At 36.8% G+C, this 26,845-nt stretch overlaps 1 protein-coding gene across 4 annotated transcripts in view; it reads left to right on the forward strand.

The window, feature by feature from the left end:
- Positions 1-3,927: 3,927 nt before the first annotated feature.
- The window catches only part of LOC145665313 (nuclear factor NF-kappa-B p105 subunit-like), a 133,746-nt gene continuing 110,828 nt past the window's right edge, over positions 3,928-26,845 (forward strand). For 3 of the 4 annotated variants that reach the window (XM_081732614.1, XM_081732611.1, XM_081732619.1), the window contains exons 1-4: positions 3,928-4,542; positions 12,507-12,620; positions 17,188-17,405; positions 23,062-23,219. In XM_081732614.1, coding sequence (XP_081588740.1) covers positions 4,503-4,542; positions 12,507-12,620; positions 17,188-17,405; positions 23,062-23,219 — 530 coding nt within the window. In that variant the 5' untranslated portion in view covers positions 3,928-4,502. Of the gene's footprint in view, positions 4,543-4,592; positions 4,701-12,506; positions 12,621-17,187; positions 17,406-23,061; positions 23,220-26,845 lie in introns of those variants that run through there. The other variant, XM_081732621.1, reaches the window with a different exon arrangement.

The raw sequence follows: 26,845 nt of genomic DNA on the forward strand, positions 1-26,845 counted from the left end.
CGCTGCTATCAGCTGAAGGAATTCCAATTCCTTTCTCTCGCTTAGCAACAGCTGAACCCTTATTGGCTCAACATGTGGGTGTGAGCTTTAGGTCGCATTTTTGCCTCGACTCAAGACATTTTGGCAGCACTATACCTAACTTATAGGCTAAAGTGATAGGAGTCAAGGAAATTACTTTGATAATTATGATTGCATTTCGTTACTTAATAACACACACACACACACACATACACACAAGACGTATACTTGAAGGTACTTAATAAGATCGTTAGACAAGCGAACGACATTTGGGATACGGAGGTTAAATAACTTGATGGCTACAACTGTAACGCCAGTTCGAAAACTAATCAGGACACCCATGCCATGTGCCGACAGAAGATAGGATTTACAAATGCGGAATGTTGTAAACGCATTTTCTTATCACTACAGGGAAACAAAACCCTAGTAACAGAGACAATTTGCAAACCGCTTGTTGTAAGCTTAAATTGCAAGTCGGCCACGCTTGCGCCAGCTTTATTAGAAAACGCGCAAGCATGCCGCAAGCTGGATTCAAGTAACGAAGTTACATGGGGGCAACCTTGCATTCAGTGTTCCATTCAAGCTTGATGCAAGCGTTTTACAAGTCAAGTCAAGTCAGTAGCCAATGAACAGCCAGTAACGGTATAATGCTCTGCGGAGAGTCTAAAGCATCGTTTGCAAATACAACAAAAGCCAGATTGTATGAAAGCATGCGTTTCAAGTACAAGCGTAGAAAGCCAAAGCATGTGCCAAGTGGCCGAAAGCTATCTTGCTATTAGCGAAGTGATTCTTCAACAATAAAATTTCAGTTAAAAAAAAAAAAAACTCCATCTCGAAAAAGTTTTTTTTTTTTTTTTTTTTGCATCTCTACTCCCAGGTGAAATTATTGAATATTGTCTAAGTCTTCTGTTTACTATTCCAAATCTATACAGAGGTTCGCCGTAAATTGAATGGCTTTCTAACCTGATAATATTAGTAGTCTACAGAACACAATTGAGGGAAAAGTGTTTAATAATATGAAAACTCAAAAGTGGATTTTAACATCCTAATATCATAAAGTTTATATTCGAAACTTAAATGGGACCCCGGCACTATGGGCCCGTTAGTTACGCCACTGTCCAGTGACTATACCATTCCTAATTTCCTGGAGAGCAAATGGAGGAGCAGATAAATATTTTTTGGAGGGCAATTATCTTCTGGGTACTGATAATAGTTTTATGTTATTTGACCTACGATTACAATACATGTCTGAGAAGCAGCTGCAAGGGGAAGGAGGCAATATCGTCAGGAGGGCGCCTGCCCCTTTACCCCCTCTATTAGGGTTGTCAACTCTGGAAAATTAAAAAAAGGGGGCCGTGGTGGCTCAGTGGTAGAGCATTCACTTCTGGCGCATGGGGTCCGGGTTCAAATCCTGATCCCTCCAAGTGAAGCTTGTGGTGGACAAACACCATGTGCGTGGGTTTCCTCGGGGTTCTCCCGTTTCCTCCCACTTTCTTCATTCCACCATTTCATTCATTTCTCATCTTCACCGTCTCCTTTAGCCTAGCAGGCATAATCGTGGGACGTAATACTCAAAGATTTCATCTTTTCTGGAAAATTAAAAAAAACAGCACCCCCTCAAAATACCCTATGCTATAAGTTTAAGTGTGAAGTATCTCTGTTCGGACCCATCCATGGGAAGGAAATGTACTATCGTGAACAAAAGTGCATTAGCACCTGTATTCTGCATAATCCTTTGTGCATTCACTAATAATCTTAATAGATACATTGTGCTATAAATGAGAAACTGAAATCGGCATTGATCACTTTATTGTAGTTACCAGTAACTGCCACTTCTTTAAAATTATTGAAACAGATGAACAAAAGTATATTAATTTTTACGTGACAATTTTGAATTTGGAAAATGAAATTTACTCTTTAAACTTATACTTCAACTACAGGAAATTGCTTTAAGAATTAGAGTGACCAGACGTACAGTAAAGATTTTCGCAGTTTAGTACTGTTTTTCAAAGAGCTGTCCTGCGTGTTGCTAAGACGCCTAGAAAATAAAGAAATGACCTTCTTTTTTAAAATATCCTACGAAATGTTCTGAGTTAACTTATTTGCAGTATTTTAGTGTTTCATTCTTTATTCACAGCATTTTGAGTCTTAGGCACTGTTTTTCTGAAGAAGTTCCCTTGTACCGGTCTACATTTCCCCCTCATTCCTTAAAATAATTCGACTCCTCCGAAAATCGATTTTAAAAAAAGCTTTAGCCCTTCACGAAGTTTCACTGTACGTTCATAAAAATAAACCTCTTTTTCATTCATCAAAGCATTTGGAGTTGTGTTGAATTTTTTCAATACGTTAGTTTCAGTACTTTTCTTGTCAACAAAAATGAATGATTAACTTAAGCCAGGGGCGGGTCCAGGACGGACTTCTGGGGGGGAAGGGCGTTGGTTTGGAATACTGCTACTTACAGCTACCTTTAAGAGGTCCAAACACTGGGTTTTGTTTATATATATATATATATATATATATATATATATATATATATATATATATATATATATATATATATATATATATATATATATATATATATATAAAATAAGAAAGTTTCCTCTTCTGGGGTGGGAGATTGCTCCGATCGCCTCCTGGATCCGCCACTGACTTAAGCTTAACGTTAAATGAAATAAGGGTATGCATATTACCAAAGTAGTAGAATAGTATGCCACCATTTATTATATTTAAATCCTACTTTTCACTTGTCAGAATCTGGTCACCCTACTCTCAATAAATGTATAAAATTCCTTACAAGTGTATTTCAAATTTTCCCTGATACAGTTTCTGTCATCTGTTTAAAATTATCTAAACAAATGAACAAAATATACTAATCGTTGATGGATGGTGAAAGGTGATAGTTTTGGATTTACAGAATGAAAGTTACCTTTTAAATCTATACTTCGAACTAGATGAAATTGCTTCGAACTAGATATAAATTTGAAAAAAAAAAAAAGTAATAAAATTTGGATGGCCAGGCCGGTGAAAAACCTGCCAGTTGGTAACCCTACCCTCTATCGTCACTACTGGTTCTTTGGTCTAAAGACCTAGTGACACTTTTTTTTTTTTTTTTTTTAAGCTGGTCTCCATTGCACAGCAAATATGACAATCCAAATATGCTTCAGTGAACATTTACGGGTATTCTAGTCTCAGGCCATTACTTAGAGCAGTGGTTTTCAACCGATGTATCGCGACACACTGATGTGTCATGTAGTCCCGTAAGGTGTGTCGCGAAATTTTAGAATTTAAGAATCGTGAAAAAATTGAAAATAATTAGTGAAAATCGAGACATATTGTACCAGCTAACACCTCCAAGAGTAGCAATAATGCTCAGTGCTATATAGAATGATAAGATTGATTGATTGATTGATTTTTAGTTTAGCGTCCCTTTCAGCAGCGAGGCTATATGAGACGTGGACCTACTGATTAACGTGGAATCCGAACCACATGAGCTCCCGCCTATAGAATGATAAGAAAAATTAATAGGTTTCACTATTGTAATAGAATTTATTATTATTATTATTATTATTATTATTATTATTATTATTATTATTATTATTATTATTATTAGTAGTAGTAGTAGTAGTAGTAGTAGTAGTAGTAGTAGTAGTAGTAGTATCAAACAAGTGTATCGTCGCGACGTCCTGGACGTTGAGTAAACTCTGTCGTCAGTCGAAAAAGGTTGAAAACTACAGAATTAGAGATCTTATACTCGATCATTGAGCAACTTTTTTTTTTTTTTTTTTTTAATATTAAAGGAAGTTGAATCATAAATCTGCTTACTTCATCCAAACATACTTACGTCACAGAGCACGACGTAGTCGAATACAAATAAAAGAAAATAATTAAAAAAAAAAATGTCTGTTCCCTTCCTATAGTCAGATCACTCATCGGTACTTTCCGGTGTAGGCACGCTTTTCCACTGAAGAAATGATTATTATTATTGAGTTATGAAATGCATGTATTTATGTATTTATTTGGCCAACATATTCTCTTTTGCTCTCGTATTATATTTTTGGGTCAATAAAAAAAAGAATGGAAACAAGGACCAAATATTCCGAATTATTTATACTGCACCATCGTTAATAATCACAACGGGACTGTCCCGATTGCAGTATCTCTAACTGTGGAATGTGTTGCCAACAAAAATGCAAGTTTTACATTTCAGATAGTGCAGGGAGATATAATATTTTTGTCTCACTAGAGGACTTCTTCGGAGAGAGAGAATCCGTAGAAGTATTTCAGCTTGCGTGAAATTATATAGTAAACACTCTTACCAAATTTACTACAAAAATATAATCAGAGTTTAGTACATTGTGATAAGAGTATGTTGGCTAACCTGATTTGTTTGTGTTCGTGATCGGGACATTCAGGCTATTTGTAAGTGAGGAAAATATGTTGCATTAAGTTCTTCTAATATTGAGACAGTTGTGACTTGCAAGATGTTTATGGTAAAAGACTTCATTCAAAGTATAAGCGGCAGTAAGTATTGTGTTGAATAGGTGTGACAATTAGTGCAATGTGCAGCATAGTATTCAGTGAAATTTAAAAGTCGAGGGCAACTCCTATCTGAATAGTTCATGTTGGTCTAATAATTCTAGTATTTCTATATATTGAGAGTGACAGGCTGCCTTACTAAAGTAAGTGATGTTGATTTTCATTATATAAATTCGGAATAACCTATCGTAAATTTAGAGCCTTGCACTTCGATACTTATTGGTACAAAGTTCGTTTGGCATATGTTTAGTTTTGGAAAGCCAGCCTTTTATGAACAATGTTTAGCAGGAGGGGTTGAGCTATTTTTTTCGGCATTTATTCCGAAGTTGGGCGTCCGCTTTCGCCACGTTTTTTCGCTGTCATCTGGTTTCCACATTTTCTGCAATTTGTTATTAGGTCCATTAATTCGTGCTCTTCACAAACTTTTAAAAGATTTTGCTCGTTATCAACGTATTGCTTCACAAATGTTTAAACTGTTACTTCATTGCCCTTGTACATTCGCCATGTTGATAACATAAATGTTCGTTACTTTCCCACAATGCAACTGTTTAGTTAGCTTGCGCCAAATAGTCCTCTCCGCTCGCGGTATAGTCCCATGTTTATAACCGCTTATATATAACAAACAAACAAACAGATTTTTCGAGACCCTTATATATTATCAAGCACATAAACGATCAAATTATCCATATCTTTCCTATAAATTTTAAAAATTTTGCTGGAAACGGACGCCCAACTTTGGAACTTAACCCTTTTTTTTTTCTAACAAACGTTTCAATTTCGATAGTTTCTGTTCACATTAGGTTAGTTTCGGTTAGGTTAGGTTACTTTGTTAGATTATATTAGCGTAGTAGTCCGGCATAATTTTCGAAAAAAAATTAATTTCGCTTATTTCTATTAATATTAGGTTAGTTTCGGTTAGTTCAGGTTACTTTAAGTTAGGTTAGGTTATGTTAGGTCTAAGCATTTGCATCTTCCATTTTCCCCATAAATTTTGTATTTTTTACGTACTTCTGGACCCATCTGCTAAACATTCACCCTTCCAGCGTCGCATAAGCCAGATAATGACTGCTAGGGGCTGGTTAACTTTTGGCACACCGTATTTTGGAAGATTTACAGGTAAAGTTCAATACTTTGGGTGAAAAGACATATCTATAAAGAACAAGTTTCTGCAGGGGATGGAATTAAATACAAAGTAATTAGGCCTACACCTGGATTTTAGGTTTACAAATGTAGGGTTACTAGCGTTAAATCATGTAAGTGGTTGACGACGGATAAAATAACTTTAGTGGATATGAAAAATGACTGTATTAGCACTATTTTCCACAGTATTTCCGCACAGTGTATAGAAACTGTATTTTATGTTTCCAAGTAGAGTGCTACTGGTGTAAAACCAGGAGAACTGTTGAAAGTCGTATCATTGCCAAAACCCACATGTTTTCACTACTCACGCTAGGTGTATACCTACCGTCACTAATGCGCTTGCTCTCTTCAGACCCACCTCCGCGCGTGATTCCGTTACATTGTATTCGTGCTTTTAGTGGCCACCTAGCACAGGTTGGCTGTTTTTTTGGCATTGTTTTTATTATATATATTTGAACACGGTGTTTATACGCAAATCGTCAAAGAATTGTCAATTATCAGCAGTTACTTTTGATGGCCCCGTTGAATTTTATGTATGTCAAGTAAGCTATATTCATGTCGCGCAGGGCAAATTATTTAGGAGACAACAAGGAAATTACTGAAAGAGTTAAAATTCTTCAACGATTATTTCGTGTCCAAAAGTAAACCTGCACGGACTGCTACATGTTCGCCTTATTCGCTGGTTTAGTTGCTGGCTCATATTCCTTTAATGCACAAGGTCTCGGCTTCGAATCCGAGTGGGAGGGCATTTGGACGTATCACGATGTTCTGAATTCCACCTTAAACTGTAATGCCGCGTCTCGTCGTCTGGTGCTGAAAAAATATGCTAAGCTTAAACATAGTTTTATGCAGAAAATTAATCGTACAAATATACAATAGGGATCCTTACATAAATTCATTCCATATGTACTTACGGTGTTGAGTTCACTAAATCGACCGTTTGTTCGGTGGTAGAGCATTCACCTCTGGTGCATAGGGTCCTTGGTTCGATCTCAGCTTGCAGCAAGTTAACTTTGTAGTGCACAAGCATCATGTGCCTGGGATTTCTCAGGAGTTCTCGCCTTTCCTCCCACTTTCTTCATTCCACCTTTTCTATCATATCTCATCATCACTGTCTCCTTTAGCCTTGCCGGTATTACCGTGGGACGTAAAACTCAAAAGAGTTCATCTCATTTTTTTTAACCACTTGTAGTTTAGTGTGTGTGTGGACTTAACGTTTCTCGGTGCAGATTTACGTTAGTATGGCTTAAGTGTTATACATACAGAGAGAGCTTGTTTACCTATGCCATAAAAGCTGTTATGCAGAAACCATTAACGAATTAGGATAGAAGCGCAGCTATGGATCCACGCGAGGGTGCGTTGTTTAGGGTGTAAAGGGTCAGCAACGGGTGTCGAGGGTATACTCATAAACGAGATAGCAGAACACAGTATATGTTACAAAACTCTTTCTTTACATGTTGGATTAAATGTATTTGTACGTTATTATGGACATTAGATATAAGATTCCGATATGATTTCATTGATTACATATTAGTGTTAGAAAATATAAAGGAGTTGGCTTAGCAGTAGAGTGCTTAACTCTGGTGCATGGGATCCTTGGTTCAGACCCCGGCCAAGTAATTTCTTGGTGGACAATATCGTGTTCGTGCGTTTTCTCGGGGTACTCCCATTTCGTGTCACATCTCATCCCACGAATTCTTCCATTATCTTTCACTTGCCTTAATCATCGTCTCCCTTGGCCTAACCGGCAGAAGCGTGGGACGTTAAATTGAAATATTTAATTTTTCCGAAAATATCATGTTGCCCAGGTACACTTCTATGATTGCTCATAACGAGTAACTATACTTCATTCAGATATTTAACTTCACCCCACTTCACTTTGTATACTGTTCTTATTGGCTAACTTAGGGAGGAATCCATGCTTAACAGGTTAGGCGTTCATTAATATATTTCTACCTAGATGCAGATCTCGTAAGATTACAACATATTTCGATTGTTTACACACTGGTGTATTAAAATTTAGTCATTACCCGAGCACACGGTCCTACCAGATTTTGACACATTTCTTACATTTTCACGTTAGATTAGTGCTTTGTATTTCTTTTAACAGAGCATGCACCAAATGAAGAGATCCATTACTACTTGAAGATGGCTAGGTGGCCACTAAAACAGTCACGAATACTAACTAACTAAGTGAAGGTAGGAGTGCAGCAGGTAGGCCCGAGCGGTAGCGAGACGGTGAGTCCGTAGGGAGCAGGCGCGTCGACGACGGGCGGTATACACACAAACGAGGAGGATAATGGAAGAGCACACTTACACATACAATACTTTCAGGATCACTGAAAATTCATTGTGCACTGACAGTAATTACTTATATTTACACTCTCATTCCTTCATGAAAATATTTCACATCGTATTTTATCTATAACTTTTCTGTTTGGTAGTACCGTCTGCTTGAGTGAACCCAAATATCATTACAAATTTCTCCCGTAAATTTGACAAATAGGTATGTGGATCCCCATAATCTCACACGAGGAGGGGCTTTGATTTATAAGTGAGCGGAAAGCGTGGAAGTCAGAGGGTGCTAATGAAGGCAGTAATACGGATAGTTAACCCGCGGAATGTAACTTAAGGTTAAATTTCGGTAAGTCGCACCGCGATTACTTATATCATGTTAAAGCAGGGTTTCTGGTTTAAATAGATTTGTTTTATTTATTTAGATTACGTTCTTTTCAAAGCTGCTCACCCGTACACTAAACTCCACCGTGAGTCCTCCAAATTCGTTTCTGGTAGATAAACACCGCGTGCGTGGGTTTCCTTGGGGTTCTCCCGTTTCCTCCCACTTTCTTCATTCCACCTTTTCATTTATTTATTATCATCATCGTCTCCTTTAGTCCTGCCGGTATAAACGTGGGACGTAAAACTCAGAAATTTCATTTTTTTTTTCAAATTCAGTTTCGTTAAATTAGAATCTTATTTCAGTTATGCACTTCGATGTATATATTTTTTTAAAATCTATGTTTAGCAGTATTTGTTAGAGGAACAAAATAAGTTTAATTTGAAACTGTAATTAATATTTATTTCTGAAAACTTAAACTTGTTTTCATTTCTAGCACTTATCAATACAGCAGGATTCTTTTCTTTACATAAGAGTGAAATATTTTGCAGGTCATGTGACAGTTAATTTTTACCAATAGTTCAGATTTCAGTAAATTCTCAGACATATAGTTTCTTGCATGAGTCCAAGCAATTCGTATCATCCCGATGGCAGAACTTTCTTTTGTCTTTTTGCGATGAGCGATTGTAAGTCAAAAATTTTCTGCAGGAATTCTGCAAAAAATTTCTGCAGAAGAAAGACTTATGGTTGATAAAAATACGCTTTACGCGACGTGAAAAACAGTTCAAACTATATTTATGCGAGTCGTCCGTGCATTTAAGACATCTGCACATAGCAGGTATGTTTTTATACTTTTTCTTGGCTATTTTTGTTTCCTTTAACAATTTTTCTGCACAGGCGCGGCAGATTTTCTGCTATCACATCGCAGATCGCGGCATGTTCTGCTATAGGGCCTATCATACTAAACACACTTTCACAAAATGCATTGCTTTCAGGTATTGATATTAGAAATGTAGCTAAATTAAACAACTGTGTTGAGTCAGGTATAGCTTGAAAAGCTTTTAAACATTTACAATTATCAGAAGAAGACTGATCAGTCTCGCGTTGCACTTCTTTAATTAGTAATTCTGAATACAGCTGGACAATGTTTACGTTAACTTTAACATGATTCAAAATATCAGTAACATCAGACCAATTGAGAGGTTTTACCAAATTCAATGGTTCATACAGTTAAAGAAAACTAGTATTAAAGTTTATTAGTTCACCTGTACATTTTAAATAGCAACCCGTACCTCCGTATCTGATTTGTTACACTCGTACAATATGGGTGAAACATGTAGAGTTGGGCAGCCATGATAACGTATGAGTGTAATGTCGTACAGTCGTGACAGAAAGGCCATCAAATATACCTTTAAAAAAAAAAAAAGAAAAGAAAAAGGCACATATCTTATTTTTCATCGTAGAAATAACGATACCATAACAGTACTCGTATCAAGACTTCAATGAACCCTTAAGCAATGTAAAGTTTATTTCTTCAATAGATGTGCAGTTCGGCAAAATTGTTTAAACTTCCCCTGATGGATTTTACAACATTGTCTCTTCCTCCCCCTATCCATGGGCGGCGATTAGGGAGGCAGTTGCCCCTCCACTTTTTTGAAATTGCCCATTAATGTATATAGTTTCATTTGGAAATACAAAGTTTTGTATGTATTATTGGTTCATAGAATACAAATGGTGCCATAAAATATTTGCCGTTCAATGAGTACGTATTGGTTGTCTTCCCGTGGAGTTAGGAAAGCTACAGAAATTGTTTTAACTGCCACTAAAAATGGCCCAAAAATTAACCCATTGGAGCGCCACAATTCGAGAGTACTTTTATTTCATCTTACAAGGGCTCGATATGTTAGTCAGCCGCTCTGGAACTAATTGAGATATCAATTCGAGTTATTCTTTAATTGCACTAAAGTCGACAGTTACTAAAATGTCTTCTTCTTTCTTATAGTAAGGAATATTTTGATTTGATATTTTTCAGTTTAACATCCTGTTCAGCAGCGAAGCTATATGAGACGTGGATTTAATAATTAACGTAGAGTCCGAACCACGTGAGCTCCCTCCGGGAATTGAACCCACGTCTCCCACGTCAGTGGTACGAACCCTAACCACTTAGCCACGAAGGAGCTCAGTAAGGAATATATAATTTTGCAGTGTAATATACGAGTTTAGTGATGTACATATACAGTTTTGTGTATACAATTAAATTTAGTAAATTCAACATAATTCTAGGTTGTAGGATTATTTTGTATAACTGGAATGACTAAGTATTGTTGAGTTTTGATGTATTCCAAGAAAATGAAAACTGTACCTAATGGCAACGAACATGTTTCGGGAAGATGCACAAGTGTTTTTTTAAATGTCGTAGCATTATGATTATTTGATTAATATTATCCTTTCTATTTATTTATTTTGCAGATCTGTTATTAAATAGGCCCCTAATCTGATCACACAATTTTCCAGACAGAATTTTAAGATGTTCATAAGATAGGAATCAAATCTCTTGTTACACCTTCGTTGTTTGAGTACAAAGGGCTAGTATCTACTTGCGTTGCTCTTGTCAATTTACGTAACAAAATATGAAACACAATATACGGTATTTTAACAGGAAAAGACAGTATCCTAATAGTTATACAGCCTTTCGTCAAACTTAATGTTACAAGCAACCAGAAAAACTATCATTGACATACAAATATTCAGATCTGGTCTTGCCCCCCCCCCCCCACTTTTAATGTCCAACCGCCGCCACTGCCCCTATCCCTCTTTTGACCGTATTTGCGGGGTTGCAATGCCGCAGCATCCACTGTGTCTGTCTCTCACTCTCATCCCCAATACTATCGTTAATGTGAAACAGATGTCAGGCCTCCACATTTTGCTATAATAGAGTATATTATATAAATATAAGAAACTATATATGTTGAACAGCAATCTTCTAATCGCTGACTGAAAGGACAGCGTTTGGAACTATAGCAACTAAATAGTCTAATTAGAGTTGACGAGCGGCTGTCAAATGTTTGAAATGAGGGTTCTGGTTGGCCATTTAGTTATCGGGGGTATTTTTTCCACAAGTTCCCTCGAACGACGACTTATTTGTGGCAGCACAGCCACCCACGTAGTAGAAGGGGGTATCCTTTATATGCAAACTGCATATCTATTGAGGAAATAAACTTTACCTTCTGCGATACTATTCAGTTGGGCCCATTCCCCCCTTAATTAAATATTTTTCCTCCTTATAAGAAAAAACTGCGAAATATTCGCAGAAGTTTTTCCCCCGCAAAAAAAAAAAAAAAAAAAAAAAGCTCTTTCACTGATTTGTACATCTAATACATATAAACAGTACAGGGGTGTAGCTACGGGGGCCAGAAATGTTGTTTACTGACAATAAATATTCTATTCTATTCTATCTAAGCCTCATTTTATATACAGGGGAGGCAAATCATATTTTGAACATCAGTCAGCGATTTTTATTTAACTTCAGTTCAGAAGTTCTCATTCGCATTAGCACTGCTCTCATTAATGTAACTTCATATTTTTGGAGGTACTGGTAAAGGCATTTCTACACTGTATGGAATGGGGGCATCTAACGAACGGTAAAATCAAGATACTTGACAGTGTTCTTTGTTTTAGGTGTTACTTCTTTGGGATTGATTAGAGGACGTTTTGAGTAGCTGTTCTTATTTGAATTTACAGCTACATTTTCAACAAGCACACTGTGATACAGAGCGAAAGAAATGTGTTACAATTGCTGAGACGGTCACTGCGAAAACGACCCAGATGTCAGGATGTGTCTTTCGATAATCCTTGCATTTTCAACAAGTACACTGTGTTACAGAGCGAAAGAAGAGTGTTACAATTACTGAAACGGTCACTGCCAAAACGGTGGTTTTTTAGATTTTCGCTTGTTTCTCAAAATTATAAAATAATATGGAAAAACTATGTACATTCTTCATTTCAACAGGAAAATTGCTCCCAATAACATTCATTAGTTTCGAGAAAAGAAGAGTTATGTAACGCAATGTAATACGGTATAAATTATAGGTTATGTTATTTTAGGATATAAGAAACAAATTAGTAGTACTGATGTACAACAGTTCAATATTTAAATTACTCATATTTCTGTTTTATCAATGTTTTCCATTAGCTGTTACTGGTCGTCCGGTTGGAAATGTCGCTCCTAACAATGTTAAGGGATTTTCCGAAAACGCAGTGAATAGTATGAACGGTGAAGTGGTTGAAGAGAAACCTCAGGATGTAGGTAAGTCGTTTTGATTTAAGTCAACTTTTTTTTTTTTTTTAATTATCACGGACGCTAATCCAACTTAATTATTAAACTTTTGTCCCTGATTGTATTAGTTCATTACTCTTCAAATGACTTTCAAAGAACAATGAAAGGTAATTTTGGACATTTCAAAACTCAGTTGTGATGAATTAATAAATTCTTTATCTGTAGAACTAATATGTAATTCTGTCTTTTGAAATTGTTTCCAAATACTGAAGTCATCTACCTTTCACAAGTTTATGTATTGACAAATACGATGAGAGAAGTAGGTTCATAGGTACACGTCCGTACGATTTCACCACGAATACTGGAAGTTCATGACCTCAGCTCGAGTTGAAAATCTAAACTACTTCGCTTTCCGAAGTCGGGAGTAGTTGCGTCAAAAGACTTACTTACCAGGAGAAACATCATATTAGATCTGGGACCATAAGTGATTGATCTACTTGAATTGGACATCTATTCTATATATCAGTAGTCTGAGGTATGTATCTGTTTCTGTATCTGTCAATGCTATCTTCATGAGTCAGTGCTTGGGAAGTTTCAACAGACACAACTAAACGTAAAATTACACACATTGAAGCGGGGCGCGGTGGCTCAGTGGTAGAGCGTTCACCTCCGGTGCTTGGGGTTCCTGGTTCGATCCCAGCTCGCGCCGTGTGGACTTTGTGGTGGACAAACACTGTGCTCGTGGGGTTTCTCAGGGTTCTCCCGTTTCCTCCCACTTTCATTCTACCATTTTATCCATTTCTCATAATCACCGTCTCCTTTAGCCTAACCGGCATAACCGTGGGACGTAAAACTCAAAGATGTTATTTTACACACATTAAAAATATTTACCCAAAATCTTATTCTTTCATTTCAATAGAAAAAGAATGTTCATGAATATTGGTATACGAATTATTGATGTCGAGATTTCTAAGGAAGTTGGTTACTGCTATGATTACGATACCTCTCGCTTTCGTCCCTATGTGAGACTTGAATCTAACATGTAATGTTGCATTTGAACGCAAGTCTCCAACACAGGGTTGGCAAAAACATTCTAATTTTTTAAATTTGTTTGGCGTCTTTACGCAACATCGGAGATATTAAAGACGGAACCTATAGTGTAATCCGAACCATTACTCGATTTTCCCCCCACGCCACGATTTGGGCTCGAATCCAAGACTCCTTGATTACAAAGGCGATGAATCTTCCGACTCATTCACAAGAGACAGCTGGTAGAAATAACGTTATACTTTAAAGTTTTAAATCATTTCAGAAGGGCAGAAAGGTACCCGTCTGGACAAGTAAAATTGCTGTACAGAGTTATATACATTATTAAAATTAATGGACTATTTCAAAAGACTTCAGAGTACAAATGATCTAATTTAGTTCAAGTTAGTTCACTGAGTTAGAAATACACTGACCTAATTTAATTTGAATATCAATAAAAGAAGTGAATAAAGAGTTTCCAGGTTTAGCTCCAGTTTCGTTTCCCCATGAATTTGCCCGAACGTGATTGCAATCGATAACTTCCGATGTATCGAACACGACTGTAAAGGAACCACAGTGGTCAGATACACCGTTCCTGAGATATCGCGTTCCAAAGGTGTGGGATACCACGAGATGGTGCCAGCATAGAGGTGAAGATCGACGTGGCACTTTAATTTATGAAACTCAATCAGAAACATCCTCATTATCAGAAGCATTTTCAATGCGAAGAGAAATGTTGGACTATCGACGACCGGGCACAACAACTCATAGTTAAGGCCGTAAGAGAAGTACCAAATAATGGTAATTATGTGTGAACAACATCCAACTGTACGTACTTCAGACTCACAATAACGAGCTTGATCAACGAGTTTAACACGATACAGAGTTATATCTGTGACCATTTTAATGAGTTAGCTTCACACTTTATACAAATACCCTCGAGGCGTTAAGAGGCGATCTCGCAGCTGCGCCTCGATACTGGCGCCATCTCGTGACATTCCACACTTTGGAACGCGATAACGCAGGAATGGTGCATCTGACCACTCTGGTTCCTTCAGAGTCGTGTTTTATGCATTGACGGTATCGGTTGCACTCAAGTTCGAGCAAATTCGTGGAGAGATGAAATTGGGGCTGAAGTCTAATGCTTTGTTGGCCGCACTCTTTACGAATCATTTGAGCTCACTTTGGCTCTTAACCATTCGCAGAAAGTATTGCATAGAAGTATACCTTAGACTTACGATGTAAAATATAGATGTGTGTAGAATATAAGTTTAGTAGAATGATACACTAGAATCAATATTAACAGAGGAAAATCATATTCACGAAGAAATTGAATGTCGACTAAAAACAGGGAATTCGTGTTACTATTCGGTTCAAAATCTCTAGTCGTCGCGAATTCTGTCGAGGAATTTGAAGCTTTAAATATACAAAACTATAATCATACCTGTTGTTCTGTATGGTTGCGAAACATGGTCGCTTACTCTGAGGGAAGAGCATAGACTGAAAGTATTTGAGAACAAGATCCTGAGACGAATATTCGGACCCAAGAGGAACGAGAATGGGGAATGGCGGAAACTTCATAACGAGGAACTACATAATTTATACGGTTTACCCAACATTGTTAGGGTCGTCAAGTCTAGAAGGCTTAGGTGGGCAGGTCATGTAGCTAGAATGGAAGAAAGTAAAAACGCTTTCAAAGTCTTGACTGGAAGACCAATCGGAAAACGACCATTAGGAAGACCTAGGCGCAGATGGAAGGACAATATTAAGATAGATCTCGCAGAGATTGGAATACAAAGTAGAAACTGGATGCAGTTAGCTAAGGATAGAAGTCAGTGGAGAGCTTTTGTGAACGCGGCATTGAACCTCCGGGTTCCATAGGCCATAGAGTTAGTTAGTTAGTTAGTTAGAATGATACACTTCCGTGTTTACCTAATGTTGAGATTGGCTCCACAGTTTGATACGAAGTCGTCTTCTTAGTTCAGCGGTGCAAGTACTTTCTACTATTGAAAGCCAATTTGTTTTTGGGTTTCGATTAGTGCGGAGCTTATGCACTTACTGTACCCACGATGAAATAGTAAGTACGTGTGCTGACAAATATGCTTCTCTCATCGTATTTGTCAATGCATGAACTTACACGAGGTCTTGTGTAAGGTAGATGACTGCAGTACTTGGAAACAATTTCAAAGACAGATTTACATAGCAGTTTTTACAGGTAAAGAATTTAATTAATCACAATTGAGTTTAGAAATACCTTTTTACTGTTTTTTGAAAGTCATTTGAAGAGTAATGAACTGAAAGTGCAATTACGGACAAAAGTTTTTAATAATTGATTTGAACACGGTTCGTAACAATATTTTCAGTTCTACGGCAGTAGAACAACTCATGCAGAATACTCGTTTAGCAGCATCTTGGCTGCATAAGAAGCTGTCTTTATCAGTAAGTTCTCAAGAATCTTAACGTGCTGCAGAATGTGCACAGGCAAAGAGTGTGCTTGTCTTAAATATGCAATGCCTGTCCCCCTTTCTCTTGATTATCAGACTTCTAGACTTGCAAATACTAAACATACGAAGTAATGTAGTTCAGGGAACCAATCCACGAAACGAATCTTCTGCTGCCATGAAATTGGAGAAATTGTGGTGCACCTATTAAGAACATGACATACTAAAAATAATGCAAAATTTACCATTTTCTTTTACTTGTTTATTCATAAGTGAAAAGAGATAATGAAATACAAGTTACCACAATCATAGATAATGTTATTCTACAACAGAAAATATGAAAAGCAAGAATTTTCAGTGTTGCCATCCATCGAAATTACAGTGTTGCCAGAATAACATTTCCCCCAAAATCTAAGTTAAGGCAACGACTAGAGGAACGAACTCAACTGTATTTGATTACGTATCATGTTGCTTTGGAATCCTATGGATTATTTTTTAAATAACATTATTATTTAATTTTAATAGTTGAAACTATTTTGTTTATTTCAAATTAAATACAGCTATTATTTAAAAACTAGTTCACAGGATTCCAAAACAACAGGAAACGTAATCAAATGCAGTTGAGTTTGTTTCTCTAGTCGCTGCCTTAACTTAGATTTTGGGGGAAATGTTATTTTGACAACACTGAAAATTCGTGAGGTTCATATGTTCTGTTGTAGAATAACATTATCCATGATTGTGGTAAGTTGCATTTCACTATCTCCTTTCACTTGTGAAAAATAAACAAAAGAAAAATGGTAAATTTTGTATTATTTTTAGTATGTCAAGTTTTTAAATGCGAGGCACGTGAATAATATGTAAGGAGTCCATCATTTAATGTAGAAGTGCAATTGGAATAATTGAAAAACTTGTATCTTTTGAATAACATTTTATTTAAAATACTACTAACCTTGTATTGGTAAAAAAAAAAAAAAAAAAAAGTTAACCTTCTTAAATTATTTCAGTAGTCTCTGCTGCTTTATTCAGTAACTTACTGAATTGCTATGCCAGAACTATTGTGGATGCAAGATTAATATTATTTTATTTACAATATGTATTCATTATCAAATATTTGTATTTCTAATTTGCAGTATATTTGGAAATAACAACCATTGACACAACAGGCGAAGAACATATGGTAACGAGCTCCACTGAGGTGTTGTCTCATGTTCCTTTTCCTTATCTGGAAATCATTGAACAACCCCAGAGTAAGTTCCGGTTCAGATACACTTCAGAAATGAAGTGCAAACACGGGAAGATCCAAGGAGCTAATAGTAATAAGCTTCTGAAGACTTTTCCCAGAGTCAAGGTACGTACTCAGCCAGTATATGAAAGAACAGTTTTATTTTCTTAGACCAGTGTCTCTCAAACTTTTCTGAAGTGGGGATCACTTTTATTAAATAGTGTTGCACAGACCATTTTGCTCTAGTTTAGAACAATTTGCAGGGATGGAAGTGTGTGGGGGAACGCCAGATAATGGCGTCGTCCTAGTTACAATTGTATATGTTTTTGAATTGCAATAGAAAAGCTTTCGTTCGAGAGGTACACTCATGTCCAAAGTGATTGTCGCATATCTATAACTGTCTTGTAAGAATATAATTTGATAATGATTTTGCAGGGTACTTTTAATACTGATACTATGTGTATAATCGGGAAATGTATATTTGTGATAAATTTGATAGGAAAAGAATTAGAAATACGAAAATTAGAATGAGTAAAACAGAATGTTGCTAAATGGACAAGAAAGTTTTATTTTTGTTTTATTGTTCTTATTTACTGCTCTTTTGACATGAAATTTGCCACATACATGTCTTTGCCTATTATATACATACTAACATTATAAGAAATACCGGGCGAATTGGTTATTATTATATTTCTAGAATAACATATTTATAGACATGCGACAATAGTTTTGAACATGAGTGTACTTCCGATCAGACTGTAGGAGGGAACGGCGGCTCAGAGACAGAGCGTTTACCTCTGGTGCGTGGAGTCCCTGGTTCGATCCCCAGCGAAGTAAGTGAGTGGTGGACAACATCGTGTCCATGGGTTTCCTCCCGCTTTCTCATTCCACCAATTCTTCCATCATCATTCTTTTGCTTTAATCATCGTCTCTCGCTTAGCCTAACAAGCATAATCGTGGAACGTTAAACTGCAACCTTTAATTTCCGATCAGACTGTATCAATTATTCAACTTAAGAAAGAGTGAAAAGTGGCCTCACTGGACTGGGACTCGAACCCGGGATCTCCGGCATACCGTGCCGATGCGTTAACCACTAGGTGGCGTAGTGGTTAACACATCGGTACGGTATGCCGGAGATCCCGGGTTCGAGTCTCGGTCTAGTGAGGCCACTTTTTTCACTCTTTGTAAGTTGTTTAATTCGCATCTGCAGAGGATTGTGGTGTGTAAAATAAGTAGGTTGTTTCCTCCTTTCATTAACATATATGAAATCACAACCGTTAAAGGTGTTTTCAATATATGGACACTGGATTGTCTAAGCACAGCAGCTTAGGCTGTGGTACAAGCCATGTGGTCTGAGTGGAGATTTTTTTTTTTTTTTAATTCATTCACTGAGCCGCGTTACTGTCAGCCGGTGCCTTATCTGAGTGGAAAGCACCGACTTCAGGAGTGAGAGAGTGTTTGGCTGTTCTGCGAAGCGGACTGGGCGGCGTAGTGGTTAATGGATAGGCACGGTATGCCGGAGATCCCGGGATCGAGTCCCGGTCTAGTGAGGCCACTTTTTCACTCTTTGTAAGTTGTTTAATTCGCATCTACAGAGGATTGTGGTATGTAAAATAAGTCGGTTGTTTCCTCCTTTCATTAATGTATATGTATCAATTATTGACCGTCCCTTTAGTTCTGAAATTCCATTTCCATCCCTGGAAATTGGTGATTATTGAGTATTTAACCATTATAATACAGCAAAAGTAAAATTCATAAATGTTTACGCCAGCAAAGTAAGTGTTCCACTTTTTAAGGAGTTTACAGAAACTCTTTGGTATATTTACGTTGACTGTCCGTCCTGGAGACAAAAAATCTCGGTCAATCATCACCAAATTTGGTGAGAATGTAGAGGACGAAAAGTTCGAATCGAGTTCGTTTTTCGGAAAGATACTAAAATCGGAAGTTGGTTAACCATTTCCGATTTTAACGTTGATCGCTGTAAAACAAAAACCTTAAATAAATAGAGAAGAGCTGTTTCCTAGAACCGATTAACCCTTTTACGATCTATAGTATATATATTATCATACGGGTATTCCATGGTAATTTGCTTTATAACTTTCCTATTACACCTTTTTCATGCGTTTTTGTTTTGAGCCACAGAAGCATTGCAAACTGTTTCATTAAATTTTAGAGCTAACGCGTGCAATGGATAGGGGCTGTGACGTCATCAATTTGGCCTTGAAAAAAATTCTGTAGCAAGAGCTTTTAAGACTGCAACAACACACATATTGGTGTTACACGTTTCCACCAGACACTGCACTGTTACTAGCTTCTGGTTTATATAATGTTCTATGTTTGTTATGCCTGAACTTTCGAAAAAAGTTATCATTTTTTCAGAAAATTTTCCCATTTCCCTTTTCTGGTATATGATGCGGATATGTGAGTGGTATCGTTTGAAAGACTGCTCTATTCTGAAAAGAATTAGGTACGAACCATAATCCTGTTATAAATAGATGGTCATATGGCAGAGTAGTCTATCTAGCTTTTTCACCAATTTTGAATTAATGAATGCTTGTTACATAAAAAATGTGCTTTTTCTTATGCCAGAATGAGCCAGGCAATATCAGCATTAATTTCAAAATAAAAGGGTCACTGGCTCATTCTGGCATAAGAAAAAGCTAATTTTTTATGTAACAAGCATTCATTAACTCAAAATTGGTGAAAAAGGTAGATAGACTACTCTGGCATATGACCATCCAAATAGTGATTTATTAAGAAATTTGTACATTACGTCATTTGTTTGGTTGGTATATGCGTGGTATAGTAGTAAATATTATTTCCCGTCCCTAGTTTTCAAGATATCTAATTGATTTTGTGCACCGGAGTCCAGTACATTTCTTAGTAATTTTCAAGCGATTTTGGGATGTCTATATTCACACAGGACCAGTCCAGAGGGGTCGAAACTTTTGAAAAGGGGTCTTTTAAATTTAAAAAAAAAAAAATCCCCATTGTCCTCAAATTTTCCTTTTCTGGTATATGATACGGACATGTAAATGACACTATTCTGAGAAGAATTTGGTACGAGCATAAACCTCGGGTACATAGTGATGATGCAGTAGCTGCTTGACTGAAAGTCTAAAAATTATCCTGAAAAACCTGAGGTCGTAAAGGGGTTAAAGATTCCAAGATTATATTTTGTTTCCATCCATAAGTCTCTACTAAATCCAGAAGTTTAAGAAATCAGTCACTTCCGGTTTTAACGTTGATCGTTATAAATTGTGAAAGCGGTACCAGATTGCGGGAAGCGGCTTTTTGCCATTGATTAAATGTCTCAAGAATATATTATACCTCCACGCTCATCTCTCTCTCTCTCTGCTAAAACCGGAAGTGGTATAAATGTACTACCACTTCCGGTTTCAATAATGACAAAATATCACACCATGGAAAACCAAACACCTTCAAGTGATATACATTTGCCACTGCTTGTTAATAATTTGTTTAATTGTTAAATTTTAATATTATGACTTAAACAGATTATTCAGTAAATTTGTAAGATTCAGTAGATCGTACACATGTTGACGATTAGTGGATTGGGTGTTCATTTTAGCGTCCCTTTTCAGCAGCGAGGCTATATGAAACGTGGACCTACAGCTTAATGGGATCCGAACCACATGAGGTCCAGGAATCAAACCCGGATCTCCCACGCCAATGGCGCGCATGCTAACCGCTTAGCCACGACAGAGCTCGACGATTATTAGAGCTGTACACTGCAATTGATACTACTTGCTCATTCTGACAGCTCGCTGTGTGCATGGTATGTGTTGTCAGGTTTTGCGTTGGGTATTGAAATACGAAATTATTAACTGCAAGTAAATTTCAATTTTATAAAATTAAGTGACACAAAAGAGAACTAAAAAGAATGCTCTCAATAACCAGCAGGTCCACTACTTAAGGTTAGTGTAAAGAGACAAGTTTTGCCGATAGATGTCGCTACAGTCTTCGAATCTCCCCTATGTATTTTTTACCTTTCACGAAAATTTACAATTTCTCTTACAAAATTCAGCCTAGAGACTTCAAATTTTTAGAAAAGCAACTTTATAACCTATTAAAGGGAACAATCCTTGTCGATTTTTTATTTAGAATTTTCTTCATTGTTGAAGCAGTTCCACTGTTAAAAGGTTTGGATATCCATTTCAACAATGAAGACATTTCAATAATGAAGAAAATTTTAAATAAAAAATCGGCACGGATTGTTCCCTTTAATAGGTTATGAAGTTCCTTTTCTAAAAATTTGAAGCGTGTAGGTTGAAATGTGTAAGAGAAATCGTGAATTTTCGTCAAAGGTAAAAAATACATGTGAGAGATGTGGACTGTAGTGTCATCTATCGGCAAAACTTGTCCCTTTAAACCAACCTTAAGTTGACATTCGACTAAAACAATGTGCAAATGTTTATATTCAAATTGGCAACGTGCGGAAAGGGTGGAATGTTTACCATTGCAGAGTGAGAGAAATGAGCCACTATAATTGGCTGAACCTGCTGTTGACATAGAAACAGTTCTTCTTGCCTGATTGTTATGACGACGTGCAGGAAGGAGAAAAACAGAGGAAAGCAACTGTCAGAAAGGACAAATTGTATCAAATGAAGTGTAAATGGGTTGATAATTTAAGTTTACGTAGATTCCATACCGTAGCACTAGGAAGGTTAAACAACATCGTTATAAATGACAATGAGCTTCAGGAGATTGCACGTTTCTCTGTTAAAAATTCCGTCATTGTGCGTTTAGCCTTGTTAACGTAACAGATACAGTTGACTTTACATATTACACATACAGAACAAATGAATCGAATTCAGTGAAACTCGGCATGTTTGTAGTTTGGGATGTAACCAACGGATGATAGTACGAGGTACTCTTTTGTATGTTTTGAGCTCCTTTAGCTAAGCGGTTAGCGTACGCGCCTTTGGCGGGAGTGACCCAGGTTCAATTACCATGGGGAACTCATGTCGTTCGAATTCCACGTTAATCAGTATGTCCCGTCTCATACAGCCTCGCTGCTGAAAGGGACGTTAAACTCAACCTGAACTCAACTATTTGTATGTTCTGTTCTTACTTTACGTAAAATTATGCACTTTTTTTTTTCAGTCAGCCCATGTATGTACCAGTACTTGTAGTCAGCATTAACTTCTCACGTTTCAGTGACATTTACGAGGATGTCGTGGAAACATATTCTTTATTAAGGTTGTATTAATCCTGGAGGTGATGAAATTTCTTAGTGGATGCAAGGCACGAGTTAGTTCTACTATTTCTACTTAGGTGACAGCACCTTACTGACAAAAAAAAAAGTTTTGTCTCAGTAGATGGGATGCTTAAAGGAGCACTCAGTTACGACACACATGTGTTTGATACCACGATAAACAGTTGGCAACTTCGAGATAAGAAGAAAAAACTGTCGTCTTTGTTCTCCGGTCAGTGTTGCCAGCCGGAAGAGAGATAAAATTCCTTCAGAATATCAAAATTTCCCTCTTTCAGTCCAAATGTTCCCCAATGCAAATAATGTCTTTTGTCATCAGTAATGTGAACGCTCTCCTCGCACGTACATAATAACTATGCCCTGTATAAGGGTCTAGACAATCTTCTAACAGTCAATGAAAACCTAGTATTACAGCATGCACATAAGAAAATGACACCTTTAACGCAAGGGTTTAATATATTTTCTAATTTCAAGCTTTACGTTTTTTTGTGTGTAGAACATGTTTAATGATTTTATTATTATTTTAATAACCATTTTGTTTTTGTATAGCTTTGTGGATATAATGGCAGAGCAAAGATAAGATGTTCACTTTATACAGCGGACGAAATGAAAAGAACACCACATCCGCACAAGCTTATACGAGAAGGATTTCATTCCACGATTGATATTGAGCAAGAAGTTTCACAAGCTACGGATTACGAAGTAGAGTATGTACTTTATTATTTATAATGTTCTAGAAGAGTGGTTCTCAACCGATTTGTCGCGCAGTCCCCTAAGGTGTGTCGCGAAATTTTAGAATTTAAAAATCATGAAGAATTTAATAATAATTAGTTAAAATCAAGACAAAGTGTACCAGTCAACACCTCCAGCGGTAGCAATAATGCTCAGTACTATATAGAGTCATTATTAAAGGTAATTGGTTTCACTATTATAGTAGATATTATTATTATTATTATTATTATTATTATTATTATTATTATTATTATTATTATTATTATTATTATTATTATTATTATTATTTATAATAAAAATATCAAGCAAGTCTTTCGCGATGTCCTGAAGTTCAGTAGAACGTGTCATTAGTCAAAAAAGTTTGAGAACCACTGTTCCAGAAATTTCATTAAATGTGTATATTATAATGGGAGGTTTCAGGGTTAACAAAATAATCGAAATACCTTTAAAAAAAATGTAATTAATTAATACAGCGTTGAAAACATTTTTAGCTTGTAGCGCTGCGGGATTATTAAAAATAGGCATAGGCCACTGCGAAATGAATTAAAAGGTGTAGTTTCTACTAGGGAAATGTAGAACTAGTTTTGAAGTTAGGGGGGACGAGAAGTCAAAAAATAGAAATGGAACAGATGCGATTTCAATTAGTTGAAAAGCGCAGAAACATAGGAGAGAGAATCATACAGAGATTTCGTGATAGGCAGAAGGTAAGGAGATTAAAAGGTAAAGTTGAGATCTGAGATATGGAATCTGATGATCCTCTGATACATTCCTTCTGGTTGATATCTAGCAACACCGAAAACACTAGTGTTCTCTATAGACTTGCCTTGGATCAACTAGACATGGCAATCTGCAGATACGGCCTATGCGTTGCAGAATTAAGACGGCCAACTGGAAGAAAAACATGCAAAATGAAGATAAACAAGAAAACGAAAGTGATAAAGTGCACAAGAGCAGGACAGGAAGGGGAAACGTATGGCTAGAGGGAGAGAAAATCGAAGACGTTCCCCTATTTAGGAAGTATACGGTGTTTTACAGACTATAAGACCTACTTCTTTCCTCGAAAAGTTGCCTCCAAAGTTCAGGTGCGTCTCATACCCGAAATTAATATAAAAATGTCGAGTGTTTGATTTAAAATTTTCGTCAGTCGTAAAAATGGCCATATATTCGATACCGCGGGAAACCTATCTTTTATCTGGCAACAATTGAATTCAACTGGCAGCAGCCGTGCACCGATGCGACAAACATGAGTTGCGGGAATTCACAAGCTTGCTAACACTGTCTCCCTCCCGCCCCGCCATCACAAACCCAGAATCACAGACTAGAATATACAGACCATAAACTCTGAAAAAAAAAAAAAAAAAAAACTGGAAACAATCTAATAATAAAAATGGTAAAAATGTTACGGAATATATTTAAGAAACAGCTTAAAAATTAAAGTGCGTCTTCTATTACGTAACGTCAGTAAAATACGATAATATCCTCGGACGGAAGAAGTGAAATAGACGCTAGTTCAAGAATAGCGCATGCTAAACAAGCATTCAATAGAAAAAAGGATCTCTAACGTCAAGAATTGTCGTTCGACGTCCGAAAACGATTTATTAAGATCCTGGTATGGGGCGTGGCACTTTACGGATCAGAGACGTGGACATTGAGAAAAGCTAAAATATCCAAGCTGGAAGCATTTGAAATGTGGTGTTGACGCATATCATGGACCGAAAGGAAAGGAAAGAAGACATAGTAAAGGAAGCTAATGAAGGACGACAGATCATGAAGATAATAAGAAAAAGAAGAAACACCATGTTTGGCCATCTAATTCGGCACTCCGATTGGTTCACCGTGTTGATTGAGGGAAAGGCAGAAGGAAAACCAGGAAGAGAAAGACCAAGGGTAAAATATCTAGATGCAGTTACGAAGAAAAGACCCTATCAAAGTATACAACAGCACTCCCAAGGGAGAGAATTCCATGTTGCCCACCAACTTACGGTTCAGGAGAGACAGAAGAAGAAGTTAATCGTCTGTCCAAACAGAAGAGTTCCTGTGCCACTTGTGATTTCTGGAGGTCAAATCTCGGGCACAGAAGAAAGTGGAAGAAGCTCCTCTAATGCGAATGAGAGTGGGACACACTTCAGAATGGTCCCCTTGACCTCGATGACCTCATTATTTAATCTAATGTTTTTAATGTTATCATCGTCATGTGAATTATCCATCGTAGTAGTTCCTGGTGGTGGTTCTTTTATTAGTACGTGTATTTTCCCCTAACAACTACGTAGTTTTAGAAGAAAATACGCTAATACATGCAGAGCAGATGTGCTTAGGCTTGGTTGAAGGAACATCAGGATAAAGTTCAACACTATCTGGCACATATTTCTTCCTCAGTCGTCATTGATGCAGGGAAGTGCTATACTGCGTGAAGAATATTGCATTATTTCCTTGGAAGCGGTTCGTGGTAACTATGTATATAACTACATGAACAGACTGACAAAATAAAGGGGTACTTCCGGTTGACGTGGAAAGTTGAAATTTGGCATGATTGTGACTTTTCAGGACTAACCAACAGAAAAATTGCCAAAAGTAATTATTTTTAAGTTTTAGGAGGTCTAAAGGGTGTGTGTGTGTGTGAAGAAATTCCCCATGTTATTTTTTTTTTAACCTATAATCTTATATTTTAGGTACTTGGAATTGGAATAACTACTTTAAATTCGGTTATGCTTGTACATTTTCGTTAGCGTTACCCAAGTAAATCACCAAAAATAAAAATGTCCAATTTTAGAGTGGTTTTATGGGGAATTGAAAAATATTCCCCATGTTATTTATATTGGACATCTTCTACACCCCAAAATATTTAGGCACTTCCGGCAGGATTAGACTAATAAAATTTTGCATGATTATAGCTTTTTGGGACTCTCCCACATGAAAATTGCCAAAAGTGAATATTCTTAGTTTTTAAGGTGTCTAAAGCGGGGATGAAGAAATTCTCATGTTATTTAAACGGGCATTTTCTTGGGATACAAAATCTTTTCTTTTAGATAGTTGAAATGGGAAATGAAACTTCAAATGCCGTAGAATTGTGGGTTTAAGAGGTACGTAGAACTGTAGGCCGAGCAAACGCAGGGCCGAAGGCTAGTGTATATATACCTTAATTCCAAAAGTACAAGCTGGTAATCAAATAATATATATTCACTTCACCTATGACTCACTTTAGTATATGAGCTTCCTCGCTTCCTCGTGGCTAAGTGGTTAACGTACGCGCAGTTGGTGTGGAAGACTCGTGGTCGATTCCCGGAGATAGCTTATGTGGTTCGGATCCCACGTTAAGCTGTAGGTCCACGTATCAAATAGCCTCCTGTTCAAAGGGGCGCTAAACTCAAAATCAAACCACTTTAGTATACGTCAAGATGCTGTAACGTTTTTGATGGTAACTTCCATCATTTTCATCAGTGTGTTTCAAAACCTAATTGTTACTCGTGATCGCATCATACGTAGTCATATAAGAAGAGACATTTTGTTAAGGTGTTTCAGTTATTTTTATAACTATCTGTTTATCGTATTATGATGATTCAGATCGTTTAATGAGTTTTTTTTTTTTTTTAATTTCAACGTA

Source organism: Thermobia domestica, chromosome 1, assembly GCF_964235325.1.
Source record: "Thermobia domestica chromosome 1, izTheDome1.hap1.1, whole genome shotgun sequence".
NCBI lineage: Eukaryota > Metazoa > Arthropoda > Insecta > Zygentoma > Lepismatidae > Thermobia > Thermobia domestica.